The sequence below is a fragment of the Oncorhynchus kisutch genome, linkage group LG12 (genome assembly GCF_002021735.2).
Source record: "Oncorhynchus kisutch isolate 150728-3 linkage group LG12, Okis_V2, whole genome shotgun sequence".
Classification (NCBI taxonomy): Eukaryota; Metazoa; Chordata; class Actinopteri; order Salmoniformes; family Salmonidae; genus Oncorhynchus; species Oncorhynchus kisutch.
The window spans coordinates 29,101,820-29,127,835 of NC_034185.2; the positions used below are offsets into that span (position 1 = coordinate 29,101,820).

Here is a 26,016-nt window from a genome sequence, read left to right on the forward strand (position 1 = left end):
CCAGTTCCTGCTGCAGAAAAGCACCCCCACAACATCTTGCTGCCACCCCCGTGCTTCACAGTTGGGGTGGTGTTCTTCGGCTTGCAAGCCTCCCCCTTTTTCCTCCAAACATAACAATAGTCATTGTGGCCAAACAGTTCTATTTTTGTTTCATCAAACCAGAGGACATTTCTCCAAAAAGTGTGATCTTTGTCCCCATGTGCAGTTGCAAACCGTAATCTGTCTTTTTTATGGCGGTTTTGAAGCAGTGGCTTCTTCCTTGCTGCGCGGCATTTCAGGTTATGTCGATATAGGACTCTATATAGGACTTGTTTTTCTGTGGATATAGATACTTTTGCGGAGGTCTACAATTTTTTTCCTGAGGTCTTGGCTGATTTCTTTGGATTTTCCCATGATGTCAAGCAAAGAGGCAGTGAGTTTGAAGGTAGGCCTTGAAATACATCCACAGGTACGCCTCGAATTGACTCAAATGATGTCAATTAGCCTATCAGAAGCTTCTAAAGCCATGACATAATTTTCTGGAATTTTCCAAGTTGTTTAAAGGCACAGTCAACTTAGTGTATGTAAACTTCTGACCCACTGGAATTGTGATACAGTGAATTATAAGTGAAATATTCTGTTTGTAAACAATTGTTTGAAAAATGACTTGTGTCATACACAAACTAGATGTCCTAACTGACTTGCCAAAACTATAGTTTAAGAAAAATTTGTGGAGTGGTTGAAAAATGAGTTTTAATGACTCCAATATAAGTGTATGTGAACTTCCGACTTCAACTGTATATATGAAATTGTGATAAATATTATTTACAATCCACACGAGGCAACTAGAGGCCAATTTGGTAATTTGACTGCAAGACTTCTATTAATTAATTTTATATGGCTGCCAGCTGCGATGGGCTATATTTTCATCTCATTATGCACAATGTATTGGCGGCCTGATTGGTTGTTATCTATTAACCATAACCTATACAATTTTACATTGGGCTCTACACTTAACAGCCTACATGGAACAGAAGAATGGGATAGAGAAACAATAGACAGAGGAACGTGAGCCGATATGCGTCGGAACAGTAGGCCTCCAATTTTGGCGTTCATATAGGTCCTAGCCTAATAGCCATGCCTTCATGAAAAATATCCAACTGTTAGTTAGCTAACTAACTAGTTGCTGGGAGGATGAGACGTCATTGGACGAGTGGGCGAGTGACTGAGTTTTTCCCCCATATCACTTTCCTTGCTAGCTATGCTGAACTTGAAGGACTATCCACAGTTGGCACATCTCTTAGTTATCAATCAAATGTATCTGGCATCGATCAAATTGGCGGGTAGGCAGGCAAGTTCCCATTGTTGTCAAAACGTGGATTGGAACAAGCATGAATTGGCAGGCAAACTGCAGCAGGGTGAGCAAGCTACTGTACTATTCCCCATCATTTTTCAGTTCAATTTTGACGGCCAACTACAAGCTGAAAAAGTTTGAGAGGGTTTATCTACTGTTCCCTCATTAGATTTGAGCTCGTCTCTCTCTGGCTAACATTACTTGTTGATCTTGTTGTTGTGCATCGGCAACTGAGGATGTCTGATCAATAGGTTCCCAAATGTAAGAGGACTCCCGTGGTACAGTGGGGCAAAAAGGTATTTAGTCAGCGACCAATTGTGCAAGTTCTCCCACTTAAAAAGATGAGAGGCCTGTAATTTTCATCATAGGTACACTTCAACTATGACAGACAAAATGAGGGGAAAAAATCCAGAAAAACACATTGTAGAATTTTTTATGAATTCATTTGCAAATTATGGTGGAAAATAAGTATTTGGTCACCTACAAACAAGCAAGATTTCTGGCTCTCACAGACCTGTAACTTCTTCTTTAAGAGGCTCCTCTGTCCTCCACTCGTTACCTGTATTAATGGCACCTGTTTGAACTTGTTATCTGTATAAAAGACACCTGTCCACAACCTCAAACAGTCACACTCCAAACTCCACTATGGCCAAGACCAAAGAGCTGTCAAAGGACCCCAGAAACAATATTGTAGACCTGCACCAGGCTGGGAAGACTGAATCTGCAATAGGTAAGCACCTTGGTTTGAAGAAATCAACTGTGGGAGCAATTATTAGGAAATGGAAGACATACAAGACCACTGATAATCTCCCTCCATCTGGGGCTCCACGCAAGATCTCACCCCGTGGGGTCAAAATTATCACAAGAACGGTGAGCAAAAATCCCAGAACCACACGGGGGGACCTAGTGAATGACCTGCAGAGAGCTGGGACCAAAGTAACAAAGCCTACCATCAGTAACACACTACGCCGCCAGGGGCTCAAATCCTGCAGTGCCAGATGTGTCCCCCTGCTTAAGCCAGTACATGTCCAGGCCCATCTGAAGTTTGCTAGAGAGCATTTGGATGATCCAGAAGAAGATTGGGAGAATGTCATATGGTCAGATGAAACCAAAATATAACTTTTTGGTAAAAACTAAACTTGTCGTGTTTGGAGGACAAAGAATGCTGAGTTGCATCCGAACACCATACCTACTGTGAAGCATGGGGGTGGAAACATTATGCTTTGGGGCTGTTTTTCTGCAAAGGGACCAGGACAACTGATCCGTGTAAAGTAAAGAATGAATGGGGCCATGTATCGTAAGATTTTGAGTGAAAACCTCCTTCCATCAGCAAGGGCATTGAAGATTAAACGTGGCTGGGTCTTTCAGCATGACAATGATCCCAAACACACCGACCGGGCAACGGAGTGGCTTCGTAAGAAGCATTTCAAGGTCCTGGAGCAACAGGACCAAAACATCACTGCTCTAGAGGAGATCTGCATAGAGGAATGGGCCAAAATACCAGCAACAGTGTGTGAAAACCTTGTGAAGACTTACAGAAAACGTTTGACCTCTGTCATTGCCAACAAAGGGTATATAACAAAGTATTGAGAAACTTTTGTTATTGACCAAATACTTATTTTCCACCATAATTTGCAAATAAATTCATAAAAAATCCTACAATGTGATTTTCTGGATTTTATTTTCTCATTTTGTCTGTCATAGTTGAAGTGTACCTATGATGAATTACAGGCCTCTCTCATCTTTTTAAGTGGGAGAACTTGCACAATTGATGGCTGACTAAATACTTTTTTGCGCCACTGTATTTACATACAGTATTTGCAAATATCCACTCAGGTGTATTTTGTGGCTTTCTAATGATGTAAAGTTGTGCTGTTGCTTCTGCCCTTAAACACACAGTCAAGTTCGAATTGAATGATGGCAGGCCAGTGTGTAAAATGCCTTATTTATATATAGGCCTACTCTAGCTCTGATTGGCTATTAGGTTTTATTTGCTGCAGTGTCTATTAATTGTCCAAATGCACGGCAGCTTTCCCACTCTATATTGTTATAACATTTTCATAAATGCCTTACTCTACGTCACTCTACACATTCTATAAAGGTACTTGAAAATGACCATAACTAAGTGCTCACGTCTCAGGAAATGTACTAGAAAAAGGTATCATATTCCTCCTGGGGGTGTACATGATTTTAATAAGATTTAATGTTGGTAAAACACTGTCAGTTCCACTTTAAATAGTTAACCCGGACTATCTGCATTTACCCTTTTTACACTAACTCTTTTGACTCCTCACATATGCTAATGCTACTGTTTATTATCTATCCTGCTGCCTAGTCACTTTATCCCTACCTATGTGTACATATCTACCTCAATAACTTCATACCCTGCACATCAACTCAGTACTTGTACCCCATGTATATAGCCAAGTTATTGTTACTCATCGTGTATTTATTCCTCGTGTTATTTTTGTTCTATTATTTCTCTTGTTTTCTCTCTGCGTTGTTGGGAAGGGCCCGTAAGTTAGCATTTTACTGTTAGTCTACACCTGTTGTTTACGAAGAATGTGACAAACTAAATTTGATTGGATTGTCCTTCACCAAAGGACTCTGCTTCCAATCCATTTGTGTCCCATTTGCCTATTCCTTAAATGACAATCAGCTGTGAGTTGCTCTGAATAGTAACCTAATAAATAACTTGTAACACAATATCACTAATAAAAATAAATGTGTCTTCCAATAGCCTACTAGCTCATCTCCAGCAATGTACAATTGTTGCTGTATCGGCACCGCATCGATAGCCTGCCACTTAGCCCTGCTAATATACTTCTTAATGGAAAGGCATTCAGTCTGATATCATTTTAGTGAATTTCCATCCAGACATGATGAGGGGGGGACTGTTCGCGAGAATGCAAATGTAGGCCTATTGAGAGAGAGAGATTGTAAAATAAATATGTAGTCTTGTGTATGCCTAATTGGGAATTACTGGCTCAGTACGGCAGGGTTATACTTTCTGTCCCTGTGGTGTTTTAGAATACGGCACAGTATGCACCTCCTATCATATGATTTCACCAGTATTTCACCAGCTCATTGATAGAGAAAATTGTTCCCTTCAGTTCCCTTCCTCTTTCCAGAACTGCCACTTTCTTATTTTAGTGGGTTAGTTTCAGTTTGTTGAGAACCTTCCTACCAAGCCGATGTGCCCTTTGGTAGTCCACATTTGCCACCTCTTCCTCCATCATTTTTCCAGGTAGTCTTCTTTTTCCTCCTCTTCCACCCCCATGATGACAATGTTTCTGCATTTTAAGTCTTGTATTGCCGCCTTCATTTATTTATTGTCATCCTGGAGTGTATTTGTTGTAGTTTGGAGGGTCGCTACTGTGGCTCGAAGGGTTACATTTTCTGCCCTTACCTCCGGGATTCATTTCTTGTGGAACTCCATAGATCATCTTAGGGCCTAAATTTCTGCCAATACCCCAGAGATCAAATTGAGCTTCTTCAGTTGCTCAATCATGGTTGCCAACAGAGCACTGTTGTCCCTGGAGAATGAAGTGGGGTATTCTCCCTCGGTTTCTCCACCCATAGTGTTAGAATGTTTGGACGGCAGCTTCTCTTCGGTTTTGCTGGATGACAGTTTTGTTTTGCTTGTTGACTAAGCATATGATGAGAGAGATCAATATACCCTCCAGTTGGATAGTTTTTTATGGATAAATGCATAAATTACCAATTTTAAACAATAAAAATGGGGCACTTTGGGGTAATGTATTTCAGTGATGTGCTCGCTAGTTATCCTTATATGGTGTAAATGACCAGAAAATACTGTTGCCATCAACCATGGTTGATTATCTCTTCTCCTCACCTCTGCCCTCATTTTCTCTCTTTTCCTCCCCCTTTCCTCTCCTTCCCCTCTCCTCTGCCCTCCTATCTTATTCTCTCCTTCCCCTCTCCTCTGCCCTCCTATCTTATTCTTTCCTCCCCCTTCCTTCTCTCCCCCTCTACTCTCCTCCCCTCCAAGCAGGCCTGACCTCACCCTAAAGCTCGCCCACATGAGAGAGCGATGGCAGCGGATTGTTAGTGTGGCACAGCAGCGAAGTAGCCTGGTGCAGGAACGGCTGGGCCAGTGGCGGTTCTACACCCGGGGTGTGAGGAGGCTAGGGGGGCTGCTGAGAGATGTGGAGACCTTACTTCCTTCTGCTGCTCAGGCCCTCTGCACTCTGCAGCAGCTACCATGTTCCCTGGAGGACTTGGGGGTGAGAACATCATTTAAATATAATTAAATAAATTATCTGTGATGAATGGTCATTCCATTTTAATAGAGACTGTGTTAATTCAGAGCTACCAGGGCAATATTTGCTGTTTCTAAACATGTATGTGATTTTGGAGTACCGCAGTGCACAACACATTTTAGCTGCTGTTTATTTTCATTCCACAACTTGATACACTAAAAGAGAGGTTTTTGATATATGCTGTTGAACATAGTGTTAAATCATTTTTAGATTGTTTTGTTGTTGTATTGAGTCACTATCAGTACAATCCATTTTTGAACCATTTCACCTCCCACCCTTCCCACCCCCCATCCCCAACAAACCTCTGGCGGCTCCAACTCATCCCCAAGCTTGGTCTAAACACAATACTGGGATGAAGAACAACAACATACAAATCGAATAATATGAAACAATAAAATAAAAAGTAACACCTTCTACTGTTAAATAGGCTAACAGATGCTAACCCATCATAGGTGAAACTATACAGTAACTCAGACCGCTTTGTCTGCCCTCTGTTAAATAGGCTAACAGATGCTAACCCATCATAGGTAAAACTATACAGTAACTCAGACCGCTTTGTCTCCCCTCTGTTAAATAGGCTAACAGATGCTAACCCATCATAGATGAAACTATACAGTAACTCAGACTGCTTTGTCTCCCCTCTGTTAAATAGGCTAACAGATGCTAACCCATCATAGGTGAAACTATACAGTAACTCAGACTGCTTTGTCTCCCCTCTGTTAAATAGGCTAACAGATGCTAACCCATCATAGATGAAACTATACAGTAACTCAGACCGCTTTGTCTCCCCTCTGTTAAATAGGCTAACAGATGCTAACCCATCATAGATGAAACTATACAGTAACTCAGACCGCTTTGTCTGCCCTCTGTTAAATAGGCTAACAGATGCTAACCCATCATAGGTAAAACTATACAGTAACTCAGACCGCTTTGTCTCCCCTCTGTTAAATAGGCTAACAGATGCTAACCCATCATAGATGAAACTATACAGTAACTCAGACCGCTTTGTCTGCCCTCTGTTAAATAGGCTAACAGATGCTAACCCATCATAGGTAAAACTATACAGTAATTCAGACCGCTTTGTCTCCCTTCTGTTAAATAGGCTAACAGATGCTAACCCATCATAGGTGAAACTATACAGTACCTCAGACTGCTTTGTCTCCCCTCTGTTAAATAGGCTAACAGATGCTAACCCATCATAGGTGAAACTATACAGTAACTCAGACTGCTTTGTCTCCCCTCTGTTAAATAGGCTAACAGATGCTAACCCATCATAGATGAAACTATACAGTAACTCATACCGCTTTGTCTCCCCTCTGTTAAATAGGCTAACAGATGCTAACCCATCATAGGTGAAACTATACAGTAACTCAGACCACTTTGTCTCCCCTCTTCAGCGTGCTGAAGAGACTCTCGCCCAACACAACGGCTTCTACAGACACACTCTAGAGACAGGCAGGCTGCTATCCTCCATGGCAGAGCTACAGACACAGGCCCAGCTACAGACAGAGTTACAGACCTTGCAGGAGTCCTGGGACCACGCCAGGCAGCTACTGGGAGAAAGGAGAATCCTGCTAGAAACTGTTGTTCAGGTATATCAGTCAATCAATTAGCCAATCAATCTCTTGGAAGCACTTGAACGTGAGCGCTAATTTTACATTGTAGTCATTTTTAACTTTTTTGGCATTTAGCAGTGCAATCAGTGCATTTTATGAAGCAAATAAGCTAAACAAATATCATCGTCATAAACTTCAAAATCAGTGCAAGAAAAAAATAAAAAATAAACTGTTAAAGAGGATACACAGAACTTTTGCCTCTGAGCTTGCTATTGACCCAAAAGTGTTCCACTAACTGGACAGAAATATTTTTCAGAAATTATCCTTATTGGGTCGACCAATAATAGATTATTTTGAAACAAAAAGACAGAATGTAAAAAGAATGCAAAAAGAGCAGACCTTCTTTTGTTCTTTCACGATAGACAAGGATTCCAATTTATCTGATAGGGAAGATTATGATTTAGACGGAGGATCTCTAAAATGATATGTAATTATGACACATCTCTTATTCTCTCTCTCTCTCTCTCCTCTCTCTCCACTCTCTCCTCTCTCTCCACTCTCTCCTCTCTCTCTCCTCTCTCTCTCCACCCCCTCTCTCTTTTTACCCCATGTTCTTCAGTACAAGCACCAAAACCCCCTTCTTTATGAGTCGGGCTGGGGGTTGGCTGTCTGTGTGATTTGAATGTCTGTTAGCTGCAGTTGACCCACATACCATGTACTGTATCTGTGCACTGCCCAGTGAAAGCCCCCTAACAGCCAAGGCCATCAAAGAGCAAGCCTAATCTAACCATAATCCATGCAGGGGCCAGCTGCCAGCTACGGTTAAGGCCACACAGCGACGCAATAACACGGATGAAATTGTATATAATGCATTCACAATTGTCTGTGTATTTCCATCAAAACTCAACTTCAACTCAAATATTTTTCGGCAGCAAGTTGCCTACTTGAAAAATGGTTAATGTCTGGCCATCTTGTCCGTTGTCCATCATCCATCATCCATCAACGGATGACTGAATCCTACTGGCACAATAGATCATTTTCGGACACAAAATCTCTAACTGACTGCCACCTAACACTACCCACTACCACCATCATCAAATCAAAGTAAATTTTACAGTTGCCAGCTAACCCTGAGAAATACAGAATATTGGGCACGGTATGGTCCATCACTACTGCTACCACCATCTGGGTTGGGCTCAATTCCATCCATTTCAATTCAGTCATTTCAGGAAGTAAACTGACATTTCCAATTCTAATTTTACAAAACATTTCATAGAGAGAAAATTAGGGCTGATTTTCCAGACACAGATTAAGCCTAGTTCTGGACTAAGAAGAGGAGATTCTCATTGAAAGCACTTTTCAGTCCAGTTCTAGGCCTAATCTGTGTCTGGGAAACCAGCCCTTAAAGTTGTCACTACAGTTTAGGATGACATTTTCCCGAGATGATGATGTAAAGTCAGTTTTGCAGTTTTCACCGTAAAGTCTGTAGCTAGGATTTGGGAGATGGCAAGCTGATCCTAGATTTGAACCTGAAGTCAATTTAGGAGCGGTTCCTTTACCTCTGTCTTAAAGGATGGATGAAACCACACCCCTCAGGCTGCTGAATCTGATTGGTTGTTGCTGTGACACAGAGGCAGTTGTGAGCCTCGAAAGGGGCTTGCTTTGAGTCTTTGCTATCCGGCAATGCTAGAAAGGGTACAAGTATCGCACCTCATAACCACAAACACGATTTCAACCACCATAAACACAAACTTTTACCCTAACCATAATCCCATCCCTTTGAAAACCCCATGCAAACCAAATTATACCCTTCTAAGTGGCCATCTAGTGACTACTCACACTTGTTGCTGTCTGTTGGAACCATTATGACCTCATCTGTGAGTGTTGTTTACGACCCCCTGGGGGGTCAGGTTAGTTGTGTGAACCCCTTCCATAGGATCTGCGTGAAAGCAGAAGCCACGGAGGCCAAGTTAAGTGTTGTGTCCAAAATGACACCCAATTCCCTATATAGTACACTACAATGCCTTCAGAAAGTATTCACACACACAGACTTTTTTCCACATAAAATTGAGATGTTGTGTCACTGGCTTACAAACAATAGCCCATAATGTCAAAGTGGAATTATGTTTTTAGAAATATATATATATGTTTTTAAATGAAAAGCTGAAATGTCTTAAGTCAATAAGTATTCAATCCCTTTGTTATGGCAAGCCTAACAACTTGCTTTACAAGTCACATAATAAGCTGCATGTACTCACTCTGTGTCCAATAATAATGTTTTACAATGCCTTGCAAAGAAGGGCACCTTTATAGGGGATGGTTGTTTAGCAACAGAACCGACTCATGTGCAACTATGTAGCGAAACAGACATGGTTGGCAACATGTAAGCCATATTTTGTCTCCAATGTTTATTGAAACATAAATATATTTGCACAATGAGCACTTCTCTCAAATACATCGTTACAGTTGTTGGATAGTTATCTAGCTCATTTTAGCCACATTAACATTGACATGAAATCAGTGAAAACACCTACAAACAAGACATGGTATCAAGAACAAGATTAAATGAGCTAAAACGAGCCACTTACAATCCCCTACATGTCAGTTTCCTGTCATTCTTGTTAGCAGTCTGACCATCCAGAATCACAACAACATGTTGACTTCTGCCCCATGGAAACATGCACATCATTTTTGAGACGTTGTCAGCTAACCCATCTATTGAGAATGGTGAAGTTATGAATTACACTTTGGATTGGTTATCAATACACCCAATCACTACAAAGATACAGGCGTCCTTCCTAACTCCATTGCCAGAGAGGAAGGAAACCGCTCAGGGATTTCCCCATGAGGCCAATGGTGACTTTAAAGCAGTTCGAGTTTTGGCTGTGACAATGTTTTTGATCCAACTGAGGAGTTAACATTTTTTTTGTATTTTTACCCCTTTTTTTCTCACCAATATCATAATATCCAATTGGTAGTTACAGTCTTGTCTCATCGCTGCAACTCCCATACGGACTCTGGAAAGGCGAAGGTCGAGAGCCATGCGTCCCCGAAAACACAACCCTGCCAAACCGCACTGCTTCTTGACACACTGCTTGATTAACTCGGAAGCCAGCCGCACCAATGTGTCGGAGGAAACACCGTACAACTCACGTTCGAGGTCAGCTTGCAGGTGCCCTGCCCGCCACAAGGGGTTGCTAGAGCGCGGTAGGACAAGGAAATCCTGGGCCGGCCAAACCATCCCCTAACCCGGACGAACCTTGGACGATTGTGCGCCGCCTCATGGGACTCCCGGTCACGGACTGCTGTGACATTTTCCACAAATTAGCAAACATTTCTAAAAACATGTTTACACTTTGCATGTGTAAAAAAATATACATTTAGTAAATTTTGATTTCAGGCTGTAACACAACAAAATATGGAATAAGTCAAGGGGTATGAATACTTTTTGAAGGCATTATACTTTTTACCAGAGCCCTATGGGTCCTGGTCAAAAGTAGTGCACTAAATAGGTATTCAGGAGGCCAAGTCAAAGAGTTTATGTCAGCCCCGGTGAATGGGAAATCCCCAAGCTATATAGACGAGACCCAGATGCAGACACAGGAGGCAGATTTAGGAGTCCAAGTCAAAGAGTTTATGTCAGCCCCGGTGAATGGGAAATCCCCAAGCTATTAAGGCGAGACCCAGATGCAGACACAGGAGGCAGATGGTTGGAGTCTTACAATGTTTATTAATCCAAAAAGGGGTAGGCAAGAGAGTGGTCGTGTACATGTAGAAGGTCAAAACCAGATCAGAGTCCAATAGGTACAGGGGTCAGAACCGGGAAGACTATAAAAACGAATAGAAAAGGAGTACGGGAAAAATACGCTGGTTGTCTTGACTAAACATACAAGATGAACTGACACAGAGAGACAGGAAACACAGGGATAAATACACTGGGGAAAATAAGCGACACCTGGAGGGGGGGGAGACAATCACAGGAACAGGTGAAACCGACCAGGCCGTGACACAAGCACAATAGTGGAATCAGGCTAAGACAATGTCTGAAATAGAGATAGCTAATTGTCATTATAGAAAGGGAAATACACACCAATCAAATGTGTGACTGAATATTTGATTAGAGTTGGGGTAACATTTGTGTCTTAGTGGTATATTCAGAAAATGCATTTGAAACTTTTGATTGTGGATGTGGAGAGGTGTGACCTGTCTATTTCTGGGAACCCTTTTTGCCCATAGAATAATATAATTTACCTAAGTCACGCTATTCAATTTGTTTTTTGCTGAACTGGACTGTAAACTAATACTGTCAATAAGATTGTTAAATTTACCTTCTCTATATCTTGTAGAATTGGGGCCACTTTCAAGTCAGACTAGTCGACAGCGCACACAAACTGGACGAGCTCAGGGACAGGCTGAAGCAACCGCTGCCAGAGAGGCTGGAGGAGCTACAGGGTGAAGAGAAGCTCACAGAGGTGACTACCTTCTGGATCTGGATCTGGATGTGTGTGTATGTGTGTGTGTGTGTGTGTGTGTGTGTGTGTTGCGTGTGTGTTGCGTGGAGACACGCATGCCAGTGAGCGTACATACCTGCAAGTGTGTGTCTGTGTGTGCTTACATGCAACTGCGTGTGTGTGTGCATCCCACTTTGTGATATTGAGCTGTGTATATTAGTATCTCTCTGTGTGGGTGGATTTTAACCTCTTGAGGTAAGTCATTAGGTGAGTAACACTAGCTAGGTTTCCAACCAATTCGCAACCAATTTTTATGCGAATAATCTAAAATCAGCATAAAGAAAATATGCGTACTTACCCACCAGAGGTGTGTTTACACCAAACGGACTTGGTGCGATCAGGGTGTGATGAGGTAGTGCAAACAAAAAAATGTATTTTCATGTAACTTTCATAGAGTGATAGTTTTGTCACCAAAACTGTTGCGTTAAATAGCAAATGTATGTGCCTACTTTGGTCATGACATGTGTGCTCTAGCCAACAACAGATCCTGTGCGGGTAGGCTATACATGATGAGATTAGCCTATTATGTACAAGAGCGATAATATTTTTATTTGTCATCGATCATCATTTTTCCATAATAAGACCCTCAATGTTTATTTGAAAGGAGCATCAAGCTCATCCCCTTGCGCTTTCACCACCCTGTGAAGTTCATCATCATGTATGTCATCTGTAGCCTAATAAACTGCATGGTTTCTAAGTTGTCTGGTTGGATCACACACCATATCATCATCGGGTGACTCATAAAGGCGTTTCCACTGACATTTCTTGCATAATACATTTTACCGATACAAAAAGATCCCACTGATCGCAAATGATCTGTCGGCATTCATAAAATTGTACCGAAAGTTTCTGTTTACATCACAGCTGTCATTATTGTTTTATACGGTATGACTTTACTCGTATAAAAACTGTGAATGGAAATGTGCTGACTGACATAGAAATTGCCAAGACATTGATAATGATAAAATCAAACATCTAGATACAATGTAATACTGTTTTATTTCAATTCTGCGGAATAGCAGTACCTCAGACCTGACTTAAAAGGATAGTTCACTCAAAAATATATTTAATATTTTGCTCAATCGTCCACTGTTAATACAATCTACAAAAATGTGCATGTCTGCAGTCAAGTTTTCAAGGTAGAGTACTTTCAGAACAGAGTGTTTCGCATCATATGAAACCTGCACAACGTTTTGGGATTATATTAACAGTGCACTAATGAACAAAACACTCAAATATCGTTTTTGAGTGAACTAACCCTTTAATCTCATTTTGTGGGCGGCTGTTAATCAAGGTCTCATTGGAGAGGTACTTCTATTGTGAAGAATGAGGATAACAGTGGCAAAGATAGTCAAGTCAAGTGCAATCAGGTTTATTTAAAGTGCATTGTCCATGGGTCTCAACACACTTTACATAATAAGGCAAGGGGGAAAAAAAGAAGAAAAAACGATGTAGGAAAAGGAGGAAAAAAAGGGTAAATAAGTGTTTAGTCACATCCCAAATGGTACACTATACCCTATAATGTATTACTTTTGACCAGGGTCCATAAGGCTCTGGTCAAAAGTACTGCATTATATAAGGAGATGGGCCCCATTTGGGACACGCTCTAAGATACGAGGAGAGACATGGTATTTTCTTCTTGTCTCTAATACACCTTCTTCGGCTTTCTTAGCACACACATTTGCTTGTTTGGGTTTGTAATTTCATCACTGCAGCTATGGAAAATCATTGCTGTGTCGGGTATCACTCTTGTCATGCCAGAAAAAGTTGTTTGAATTTGACTGGGGGAAAGTGAATTGATTGAGTGTTTTTTTCAGGCACTCACAGAGGAGCTAGAGTTACCAACAGGTTTTGGGGGCTCCCATTATCCTGCCACCCACTGAGTCCCACTATTATGAGTTTCCTACACTCCCCTCTGTTTCCCTCTTTCCCCCCTCTCCCTTCCCCCCTTCACTTCCCTCCTCTCCCCTCCCAGTTATCCCCTTGCTCCCCTCCCCCCTCCCATAATCCTTGAGAGAAAGAGAGAGAGACACACATACAGAGACAGAGAGAGAGAAACACACACGTACTCGACTAGTATGCACTTAATACAGCGCCGGGGTGCCTGACCGGTCAGTGGTGTGTGTGTTGTGTACTTGTGTGTGTGTTATGCAGGAGAACGAGGCCTCTCTGGAGTTGTGGGCTGGTGGAGTGAAGGAGTTGTCCACCATGAAGACGGATCTGTCCCAGTACATCTTGGCCGGGGATGCTACCCTACTACAAGGACAGGTGGAGCAGCTGCACTGCCAGTGGGAGGAACTCTGTCTAAAGGTGAGAGGGGCATGGATGGAGAGAGAGAGAGAGAGAGAGAGAGAGAGAGAGAGAGATGTAGGGAAAGAGAAGTAAGATGTCGGTCTGTCAGTGTGTGTGTTAGAGAGAGAGGAAGACTGATTTTATTTGAGAGAGTGAAAGTGGATGAGAGGGAGGGAAGGTAGAGATATAAAATAGAGTAGTCACTAGCTATGTTCTGGCCACACAAAAGGCTCCTCCACTACTGGGGCTTTGACCGGTGAATGTGTGTCCAGCGAGTGGAGACACACACAAAACACACTCATTCATGGCAGTGCAACAAGACAATTGGAGCAGCATGGAATGGAGGGAAAAACTGACAAGTGGCTGAATGGGATGCCACTACTGGCCAGCAAAAATACATTCGATACTTGCATTTCCCCAAAATATTATTTGAAAATGTAGTGTTTCTATTTCTGCTTAAGATTTAAGAGTTTGACATTAGATAGTGTTGAACATTTGACATTTCCAGTGTGCCCTTTTAATATCTCCTCAATAGTTATTTGCACATACTGTGTTTCAGGGGTTGAGGTTCTGAATGCCTCTGTAAGAGACATTAGTATTTGTGCTCTCATGTGGTATAATATTTTACTAATGATGTACAGTACATCTTTGTCAGTGAGAGAAAGATTTACTGTTTTTTTGTGGGGGGGGCAGGATTTAGTTTGATTGTTTTGAGACCTAATTGGGTCCTGATACAAGCACATGGGCATTTTGAACGCTGTGGTCAAAAGGTCATTCATAGTTCTGTTGGGGTTTGTAACTGAATTTGTCTATTACTGATTGTAAGACGAAATGTCCGCAGCACGTGAGTGATTTGAATGCCTCTGTTGGAGTTTGTAACTGAATTTGTTACTGTTACTAACTAAGTTAAATTCCCATGCAGACTAGTTTTAACAATGGTGAATGGAGGTGTTTAGCTGAGCAGAGGTCAGTATTCCAAGCTACAGTTACATCTCCCTTTAAATCAAAAACAAACAGAGCATTTTTGTATAAATGGCTGTTAGTTTTTTTTCTGTTGACTAACTTGTTGCGCGTTAGTCCTTGTTGTTGGAGCAACAATGGTGCCCTCATGGTTCCAGTGACTGCCCCACTTGCAACCTGTTAGGGAAATTGTTGAAACTGGTGCACTTGTGGGGACACAGAGCTGGCAGCAACCATTAGTTGTCCTTAAAAGATAGTGTTGCATTGCTATTATAAATTGGCTCAAGTGGTAGTTCATTCATTTGACATATTTAGACATTTGTTTCCTTACCTTGAAAGCAGTCTATGGGCAAGGAGTGACTACAATCCACACTTTGGTTTTGTTTTACAATCCACTACAGTAAGCATTTTGAGATCAATTTCCATGTCTCTGTATTACATACATGCTTATATGCTTCATAGAACCACAATGGAGCCCTTATATGACAGTGTCCCCACAACACATGGCGCCGTCCCCAGAAGGCTAACAGGTTGCAGGTGGAGCCAGTCACTGGAATGGCTGAGGGACAGATGGCCAGCCAGGGCTGTGGCCTGCCTGTGTTTCAGGAGACAGCCCCTGTCCCCTATTGTTGTGGTGGCAACGCAATTCCTCACAGGGTATGACAGGTCACAATAGAAACCGCTCCTAATGGAATATTAAGAATTTTAAGCCTCAATGGTAAGTTAAGTGAGAGAAAGAGCCACGCTTGTGAAAAACAAAACAATGAACAGACAATTAAATATTGGCAACCCAATGAACCAATATCTGCCAGTTAAGCTCTTTGACCTCAAACAATCAGCATCCCCTCCTTTGTGGAGTAATGGGAATATAATTATCACATTAAGCTCTCATTAGGAAAATGGACCATATTCATTTTATGTTACAAAAACAAGCTTGACTGTCTTGAGGCCTCACTCAATTTACTTGATTATGGGGAGTCCACCAGGGTTCTTGCATTTGCATTGCCTTATATTGAACTGGTACACACAACGGTTGGGATCAATTCCATTTCAACTCAGTCAATTCACAAAGCACACTGAAATTCATTTTCCTTGTTGCTTTTCAATGTACAATGAAATGTGTCAGAGGTCCACACTTCTGGAACAAGCCAACTTTATATAACTGGGTCAAACTTGCATTCGGCTGCTTTACTGGGAATAAGACTATGTACTGTAGGATATTTGTACCATGCCTTTCCACTTATGATATCTTCTGGTAGAACTAGATTATTCACGGAATGGAATAGACAGCAGGTTTTATCACAAGCACTTTTGGGCCTGTACAATTTTGCATTAGTAGCCAAAAGCACTCTTGAAGTAGCCCCCTTACTGATAGGCATCGATAGCATGGGAGCTGGAGAATACAGCTGAAAACCTTGCTCGCATAGTGATACAAAACCAATCCAGTTGGATTGGCATTTTCAAAGTCCTTTGGCACGTCAGGGTATTATTTATGGGCTACTTTCAACAAACCTGCGTTGTATGGTGTTACCTTTTCAATTTAGACTCAACCTCACTCACAGTTTAACGGAGATGCAGGTATTCAGCTTAATAATAATGAACATGGAGTGATACAAAACAAGAGAAGCATCTGGACATGAAAACAGAAGCAATACTGCCTGATGAGTGAGGATACAGAGTGCTAAATAAAGGGGAAGTAATCAAGGTGGTGATGAAGTCCCTGCGTGCATGATGATGGGGTGCAGGTGTCCGTAATGATGGGTTGCCAGGACCGGTGGTTAGAAAACCGGGGGCGTCATGCACCAGAGTGGGAGTAGGTGTGACAGTACCGCCCCGACACACTACTCCAGCCGCCGGACGTCGCCGGGCCAGGAGGGTGGCTCCGAGGGCTCTGAGTGGGCCAGTCCGGATGGAGAAGATCGGAAATCTCGAATGATGTTGGGATCTAGAATGTCGTCCACCGGGACCCAACACCGCTCCTCTGGACCGTACCCCTCCCAGTCCACCAAGTACTGGAGCCAACCCCCACAACGTTGGGAGTCAGGAGGGGTGTCGTGGGGGGTGGCAATCCACCAAGGGACCAGAAATCACCGGCCTGAGGGAAACATGAAAAGAGGGTGAGATCCGGTAGTTAGGGGAGCTTTAATCTATATGTCACCTCGTTGATCCTCCAGAGGACCTTGAACGGCCCCACGAACCCGGGGACTCAGACTTCTTACAGGGCAGGCAGAGTGAGAGGTTTCTGGTGGAGAGCCAGATGGAACACAGGACCCTAACTGCGGTGGTGATCCACATGCTCCTTCTGACAGTGCGCTGGAGCCTCACGAGGGCATCGTTCCAAAACTTTTCTGCGTGCCTGAACCACTCATCCACTGCAGGAGCTTCGGTCTGGCTCGGGGTCCATGGCGCCAGGGCTGGCTGATATCCCAGAACACACTGTAAGGGAGTCAGCCCAATAGAGGAGTGATGCAATAGAGGAATTCTGGGCGTACTCTGCCCAGAGAAAGAACCCTGCCTGTCCTGGCAGTGACTCCTCAGGAACCTCCCCAGTACCTGGTTCATCCTCTCAAACCTGTTAGACTGAGGCCGGTACCCGGAAGTGAGGCTTACTGTGACCCCCAGCTTCTCCAAAAAGGCTTTCCATACCCATGACGTGAATTGGGGGCCACGGTTGGAGCCACGGTGCTGAATCCCAATGGTAGTTTATCCAAGGCTTGGACTGGAAAAGGAGAGGAGAGCAGATACAAGGTAATGTTCAGGGAGGAGACAAGGGCCTGGTCAATAAATTTCTTTGAGGCACCGGTGTTCACTAGAGCCGTAGGGACAGCCCACCCGTGAAATGGAAACCAGGAAGTGTTTGGCGGAATATGCTGAAGAAATACTCACGCCTACCCCGGGAGACGAATTATCACCGGGCTGGCCCTCTGCCCCAGTGGACTTTGGGTTGGGATGCCCCGGACACTCCAGGAGCTGGTGCCCGAAGAAGGTTGTACAGGCTGATGGCCATTGATGTGTGCGTCCAAGGAAAGGTTATCATCCCGGCATGCCAACTCCGTCTGGACCTCCTTGCGCAGTCCTCTTTGGAATAGGGTGCGTAGCGCCAGCTTATTCCATCTGCTGGAGGCTGCCACAGTCCGGAAGATGAGGGTGTACTCCGCAGCGGTCTGGGCACCAACCCCCGGGCAGCAGGGAAATTACCGTGGCAACCTTGGACCTCTCGTTGGGCGAAATAGAGGGAGCACTGTAGGAAGTCACAGCATTTGGATGGAGTCCAGTCATATTTGTCCGGGAGGAACAGTTGGGCATGGCTGACCAGGGTGGACTGCTGTGGAGGATGGGGGACTGGCTCGCTGGGACGATTCTTGGTAGAAGGCCCTTCGCTAGTTGGAGGTGAACCCTCTCGGGTGGTGTCGAGGCAGTGGAGGATGCGGAGGACCTCACCTATAGCCGCACCCAGTTGCGCCAGCTGATTGTGGAGTTGGAGTAGATGTCCCTGTTCATCGATCATCTGGTAGATGTCTTCCTCTTCTGCTGCTTCCATATTTTGAGGCAGTATTCTGTAACAGAGATGCAGGGAGTCAGGAAGCAGGTGCAGTTGTTGAGTTTAATAATAACGAACATGGAGCAATACTCCCGTGTAGGATGAGACGCGCCTGGACATGAAAACAGAACGAATACTGCCTGATGAGTGAGGGTACAGAGTGCTAGATAAAGGGGAAGTAATCAAGGTGGTGATGAAGTCCAGGTGTGCATGATGATGGGGTGCAGGTGTGCATAATGATGGTTTCCAAGACCGGTTGTTAGTAAACCGACGACATGAGTAGCAGGAGCGGGAGTAGGCGTGACACAGTTAGTTGACAGTGCCTGTTTTTGTGTTAAATGTGGCCAACTTCTCAGGTTTTTCTGTTATGGTCTGGGTGTTGAAGTAACTTGACAAAATATAGCATTTTGGACCTGAGATCTGTTTTTTTTGTCAATCAGAATAACATTACTGAGGGTATTATTTAACTTAACTTTCAGTTAATGCTGTTAAAGTGGCTAAAATGATTCATTAAAATTGAGGTGGCCATATAGTTCCAGACTGGAGGGGCAAGACCTAGCTTGAGTGTCAGTCTGTTTGTGCTATCATGTCAACACCCTCAATGTCATGCCATGTTTGCAAATGATTAGGCGAAAGCACAAACCGATCTGGGACCAGGCTAGGAAAGACCCCCATCACAATGTTTTTCCGTATTTGATTGTCAATCCCTTCCCCTGTTAGTCTATCAAGCAACATCCAGTCCTCGAGGATCGCACTTAACGTAGGTTTCTGTTGCTCCCTTGAACTCAATTGCAAAGTGCAGAATCCAGCAGGCACTGGGAATTGAGTTTGACACCCTGTCAAGAAACCTAATACATGAATGCATGGTACATTCCAGTGTTTCACATGGGGCAACATATACTCACCCTCCCCCTCCCTTCTCTTCTCAGGTATCCCTACGCAGGCAGGAGATCGCCGACCGGCTCAGTGCCTGGACCATCTTCAACGACAAGAACAAGGAGCTGTGCGACTGGCTGACCCAGATGGAGAACAAGGTGTCGCACAGCGGAGACCTCAGCCTCGAGGAGATGGTGGAGAAACTGAAGAAGGTAGGAGGAAACTGGGGTATGGTGCACATTTTAGGAAACAACCTCAGGTGTGGTGAAACTGAATGAGGTAAGAGGTAACTGGGGTACAGTGCACATTTTAGGACATATCCTAAGATGTAAACCGTATATAAAATTGTCACTTACAATTGGCGACATAGTGGCAAACATCTTTGGGAAAATGCTTTATGCTGGTTGAGTTGACCAACAATGGGACAACGTAAAAAACAAATGCTAACATTGCCAATTTAGTTTTGTGAAATTGCTTTTTACAATGTAAAAAGGCACATAGAGGGTGTTTTTGCTCCACTACAATCCTGGTCACAATCCATTCTTTCAAGAAAAAAATAACTGTCTTCTCAAACTGAAACAAAGCATGTTTGGAATGGATACGCAGTTTACCTTACCTTGCAGACCATGCTGGGTCCATAGAATTATACACAGATGTAGGATCTTAATTCTATCTGTTGTAAATACATATTTGAAATGCACTTGATGTAGCTGAAAGTACATTATTTGAAATATATATTTGACCCAGGTTTGGTAGTCTGCTCCCTCTCCTTGAAAGCAAAAGACAGATTTCGGTGATCTGAAAAGAAAAGTATTTTTCTTCAACTTCTTCTTCTTCATAGGACTGTATGGAGGAGATCAACCTGTTCAGTGAGAACAAAAGCCACCTCAAGAAGCTGGGGGAGCAGCTGATGCTGGCCAGCGACCAGGCCAAGCAGGCCCAGCTCCACGGCACCCTGAGGGACGCCAGGGACCGTTGGCAGCACCTCTTCCACCACATAGAGGCCAGGTGAGGCTAGCATATTTAGAAACTGGGCTCAGGTTTTTAAAAATTGATTTCTAATGACAGAGACCGTATGAAATGAAGGGGAGATGGAGAGAAGAGCCGGGATTCATACCCACACAGGCTACTGCTACTAGCAGCAGATAACCTAATCGGTTAGAGTGTTGGTCCTCGGAATGGAAAGGTCTCTAGTTTGAATCCCCTAGCCAACAAGGTGAAAAATCTGTCTGTGCCCTTGAGCAACGCTCCAGGTTTGCCGTTGATAATGACTCACCCTGGCTGTGACCCCACTCTCAGGGAGAGTTGGTATATGCAAGAAACATATTTAGGACAAATGATCCACCAAATGATTGCTTCTATTACTAGGCCTACTACTACTGCTTCTACTACAATACTACCACTACTAGCACTACTACTACTTCTACTACTACCACAATCGTAAGGGTTACAGAAGCTGCAACAAGACAACAAGCGACTTCATATCCTTCCTTGCCTCAGTTTGGTGGGTGAACCTTTCTTTTATTCAACCTCCCGTCTGTCTGCCAGGTCAGGTGCCACCGTGGCCGAATGTTGACAGTTGCTTTGTGCTCTTCAGGAGGCCAATTTCTTTTAAACAAAATTGTATTTGTCACGTACACAGTTTACAGCATTTATGAATGGTGCAGTGAAATGCTTGCGTGCTAGCTCCCTCAATATTGCAGTACAATAATCAATATCAATAATAAAAGGCCAAATGCAAAATAAAAAAGATCAAGTCAAATAAAAAAGATCAAGTAATTAGAAGAAGGTAGTATGCAAAGTAGTAACTGATATGTATGATTAGGAATGTGCTATGTCAAGTATGACTGTATTTACAAACATAAATTGAATAGTGACTAGGTAGCGCAGTTAAATAAATAGTATAAATAGAGCAACAGTATTGACAGTATGTGTGTGTGTGTGTGTGTGTGTGTGTGTGTGTGTGTGTGTGTGTGTGTGTGTGTGTGTGTGTGTGTGTGTGTGTGTGTGTGTGTGTGTGTGTGTGTGTGTGTGTGTGTGTGCGCGCTTGTGTGTAAGGTTTTCATGTATGGAGAGTCAGTGTTGCAAATAGTTTCTAGCAGCAGATAGAGACTATTTACATGTTAAAGACTAAGCCTGTTGGTCTGAGACCCGATGCTCCGATACCACAGCGCTCAGCTTGTCTGGGTGACAGACACCACAGACACAACGGATGGCACATTGTTCATAGTGAGTGCTGTGAGTGTTGTTCACAGTGGCAACATCGTTTATTTCTAGTCAGCTTTTATGCTAACCGGATAACAGATGCTGACGGGGTCCAGGCTATCATTAGCACCAGTAGGCTATAGTGCTGTTTCCTATTGTTTAGCCCCCACCACGTCACGGCTAATGCAGGGTGACAGAACCCCCCCACCCCCTTCTCCTCCCACTCCAACTTGCTTGGGTCCCCTCCACTTTTGGGCTGACCAAGGGGGACTCGGAAGGCAGACGTAAGGCCATATGGTACAGTCCTAGACTTTTGAAGGGGGCCATACACGCTAAATCCCCTCTGATTCCAAGACTGTCCATCTGTCTGTGGATACGCACGGTGGCTGGCTATGTAGACAGTAGATGATAATGACTATAATAAAAGTGATTGTACTGCAGCTGCAAAGCTGAAGGAACATTGGTGAACTACAGGGTACAGTGTGAGTTACTTTGAAGTTTGTGCCGTAGTGGGTCCTTGACTATTCTTTGGGGGTGGGCCATCACCACTCCTGACACCTATATGGGAAACAAAGGCTGAGTGTTGCTAGGTTGAAACAGGTATGACACGTGCCCAGGGTCACTGACCTTCAGGGGTCCACCATTTGATTTTGTTAGTCACTTACTCAGATATCCTATTAACATGCCATAAATCAATGCAAAATTTGTAGAATTGCAGGAAATTAGCTGTAAAACTGCAAAACAAATTGTTCTGTAACGCAGACTTATTTCTTTATCTTATGTTAATACAATATTTTTCTGCTAACAGATCCCTCTGTCAGTATTAAATTATAGTTTTTAATCCTGGTGCTGAGTTCATGTGAGTTAATGTGTAGCGGCTAATTTATTGCTAATAGGCTATGTGTTTGTAGATTGACTGAGGTGAATTAAGCTAAAGCTGGGGTCATTTTTGCTTGTTTTTGCTGTTCTCCAAACACAATTTTAGAGTTTTTTAAATTGTATAGAAATGCAGCAAATGAGCTTCAACTTTCTTAAAATGTCTTGACCTCCAGACCTCAATAAAACTCAGACCCTTGCTACGGCCCTGAGAGCATTGTTTGCTAAGTTAAAGGTTAAGCTTAGAGTAGCATGACATTGTTCTTGCTACTGGTCTATGGACAGGTTTGCGTGTTGTTGTGTTTTTACTTTAATGGTTTGGGGAGGGTGAGCTGATCCTACATCTGTTCTTAACACATCTTGTACCCGGACCATTATAAGTTCAGGAAGTCACTCCTACACTCTCTAAGTCTCAGGCGAGACGTGTGTGGGGACCATTGTTACTATATAACTGTAACCTCTATAGAGCCTTGTCTCTAAGCGACCCCCCCCCCCCCCCCCCGTAGCGACGGTCACTTTGTTTGCCTTGCTTTTTTCTCCCTTTCCCTTAATGTTCTCTCTCTCTCTCCATACCTCTTCACACATTCTTTGTCCCTCTGTCCATCCTTCTCTTCCTATACACTGGCTCAGCATGGAAGCTTGCCCTGGGGCTCAGTGTCTTTTGTGTGGCCCAGTGTCACTACTCTTTGTTGGGCTGTCAGATTTTGCGAGAGGTGTGGGAGGGAATGTGGGTCTCATGGTTAGTTTAGTTTGGTTTGGTATAGTTTTGATTAGTTTAGTGTGGTTTACTTTAGTTTTTGTTTGGGCTCAGTTTGGTTTAGTTTAGTGCTTGGTTAAGTTTAATTTGGTTTAGTTTTGTTTCATGTATACTGTATATTAACAGTTTAAAGCTGAATTGCAATACAATACATACAAGCAATACAATACATATAAGTTGCACTGCTGCGAGCTGCACATTCTTCTGGTCACCTCAATCAAAACCTATTTTTTGGTCAGATATAACCTATTAAACAGTATAATGCATTATCCTCATGATTCCTGTAATAAAAGTGTCTGCCCTGATGCTGTGCCTGCCTGTTTCACAGAGGCCAGCTGCTGTAATGAGTGAGCCTCTCATGCTCTCTCTCCCCCCTCGTGTGCCCCTCGTGATTGTATAACATTTCGAAATTCAATGCAGGACAAAAAAATACTTTGGAAGCAACTAGTTGTCCATATCAAAGAGAGGAGAGTCTCAGCTTTCTATAGGTATAATTACATTTCTCAACGATCATTATTGCGCTCAAGGCACACTGTTTTACAAACAATATATCTGATGTCTTTGAAATACAAAGGGTACGAAATTGTGCATCAGCCATCGTGAGTGCACTGATAGCAACGTTTTGTTAGGACATTACATTTACTATTATATTAATACATTAGCAGAAGATATTATATTTAGTTAGCTATCTAGCTAATGTGTTTTGAGGTGGTTGCTCAGGTGGTGAATTAGGTCTATAGTTAAGTGATAATGCCTGAGAAGCCGGTGTTTAGAGGATATATTGGCATGGGCCGGCAAACCGTGCCAATATATCCTCCAAACACCGGCTTCATACAATGGGTTACCAACGTATTCAAATAATGATTGACATATTTTCATTCAAAATGTTATTTTGAATAATTTATTCATACTATTTCATTCTTCCACAAGATCTAGTCCCGACACAAATCTAGGGTTGCTACCCAAGCCGGCTGATCATTCGTTCTATCGGTTTGGTTCCCAGAGACGCGACCCAGTCGTTCAGTCTTTTGTTCGTTCTTAATGTTCCATTGCCATACTGGCTGGCAACGTTCTTATCTCTTGCTTGCTTGTTAGCCAACTACGTCGAACTTACAGTCATGTCAAACAGTGCAGCCAGAATAACAGATCAAAGTGATCTAAGGCACTGCATCGCAGTGCTAGCTGTGCCACCAGAGATTCTGGGTTCGAGCCCAGGCTCTGTCGCAGCCGGCCGTGACCGGGAGGCCCATGGGGTGGCGCACAATTGGCCCAGTGTTGTCCGGGTTGGGGAGGGTTTGGCCGGCAGGGATATCCTTGTCTCATCGCGGACTACCTGTGTCGGGCCGGGCGCAGTGCACGCTGACCAGGTCGCCAGGTGTACGGTGTTTCCTCTGACACATTGGTGCGGCTGGCATCCAGGTTGAATGTGCATTGTGTCAAGAAGCAGTACAGCTTGGTTGGGTTGTGTTTCGGAGGACGCATGGCTCTCGACCTTCGCCTCTCCCGAGTCCGTACGGGAGTTCCAGCGATGAGACCAGACTGTAACTACTACCAATTGGATACCATGAAATTGGGGAGAAAAAAGGGGTAAAATATATATTTTTTAAAACAATGAGCTAATGATACTCGATTTTGCCTGGCATAGAAAATGTGCTCTTTTGTTATGTCCCTGTTGTACAGAGGAGCTATTAGCACAGCTAACACAATCACTTCAAACTGAAGCTGGAAAGACGGCAAACTAGCTGTACTTTTCTGATAGTTTTTTTTTTATAGCCATAAAAATGATGCTGATTCATGATTTTGACTGGCTGAGAAAAGCTGCCTGCCTGTCTGTCTCATCCCGACTCCCAACACGTTCATTACTATGGGACAGCTGGAGATCAAATTTGAACAATAAACAATGTTGCAAATGCCAGAAAGACAGAGAGTAAGGTTTATTCAAATCTCCGCTGTTGAAAACAAATGTTAGTCTAAAAGAAATTTGAGGTAATGTCTAAATACTTTTTATAGTGGAGCTCAAGTTCATAAATTGCCTGGCTGGGCTGATGAGTGGATTGTGCAGTCAGATGGAACAGAGTAAATAGGCATTTTAACTTCATAGATTTAGCCGGTGGTAACTTGTGGAATTGACATCGGCTGGAATGCGGTTTTAACCAATCAGCATTGTATAAATAATATCAGTGCACATAAAGATGAAGGCATTTATCTCTGTTGAACAAAGAAATCTGAAAATTCTGGTGCCCTATTTTACCAGTAAAATGGAACAAAAGTATCCTAATTGTCAACACAAAATTAAGTTGCATATCAAAATATTTTGAATAATGCATTCCTGCTTGGACATGTTAGATGTAACAACTTATTTATTGAATACCATCTCAGTAGTGTATTACACCTCTTAATAAAGCATTGTGAATGTCTTTCTAAAATGATGACTAAAATGTATTCTATTGTGTGACGCTGCAACAAAAACAATTGGGGGTTGCCACCAAATCATTGCCTGGTGCCACCAGGGTGAAAATGTTTGTCTGGAGCCCTAATTTAGTGTATATGTAGCATTTAGAAGTATTATCTGCTATATATGGAATGAGAAAGCCACATTATAGACTTAACTTTTTTGTTAGCTAATTTATGAGATACTGAATATGGACTTTCTCTTAAAGCAAAGATAAGTGGCACACATGATGCACATACACACAAACACTTAAACGCATAGACAGACAGACAGACAGACAGACAGACAGACAGACAGACAGACAGAATCACATTCACTATTAACGAAAACTTTCCCTCAAGTAGAAGACAGTACTGAGTGCTACCAGGGGGTTA

At 43.0% G+C, this 26,016-nt stretch overlaps 1 protein-coding gene across 6 annotated transcripts in view; it reads left to right on the forward strand.

Moving 5' to 3' along the window:
* The window catches only part of syne2a (spectrin repeat containing, nuclear envelope 2a), a 204,854-nt gene that overhangs the window by 155,267 nt on the left and 23,571 nt on the right, over positions 1–26,016 (forward strand). For 5 of the 6 annotated variants that reach the window (XM_031837347.1, XM_031837346.1, XM_031837349.1 and 2 more), the window contains 6 exons: positions 5,346–5,580; positions 7,014–7,208; positions 11,519–11,644; positions 13,838–13,993; positions 19,406–19,564; positions 20,194–20,360. In XM_031837347.1, coding sequence (XP_031693207.1) covers positions 5,346–5,580; positions 7,014–7,208; positions 11,519–11,644; positions 13,838–13,993; positions 19,406–19,564; positions 20,194–20,360 — 1,038 coding nt within the window. The remainder of the gene's footprint in view (positions 1–5,345; positions 5,581–7,013; positions 7,209–11,518; positions 11,645–13,837; positions 13,994–19,405; positions 19,565–20,193; positions 20,361–26,016) is intronic. The other variant, XM_020496695.2, reaches the window with a different exon arrangement.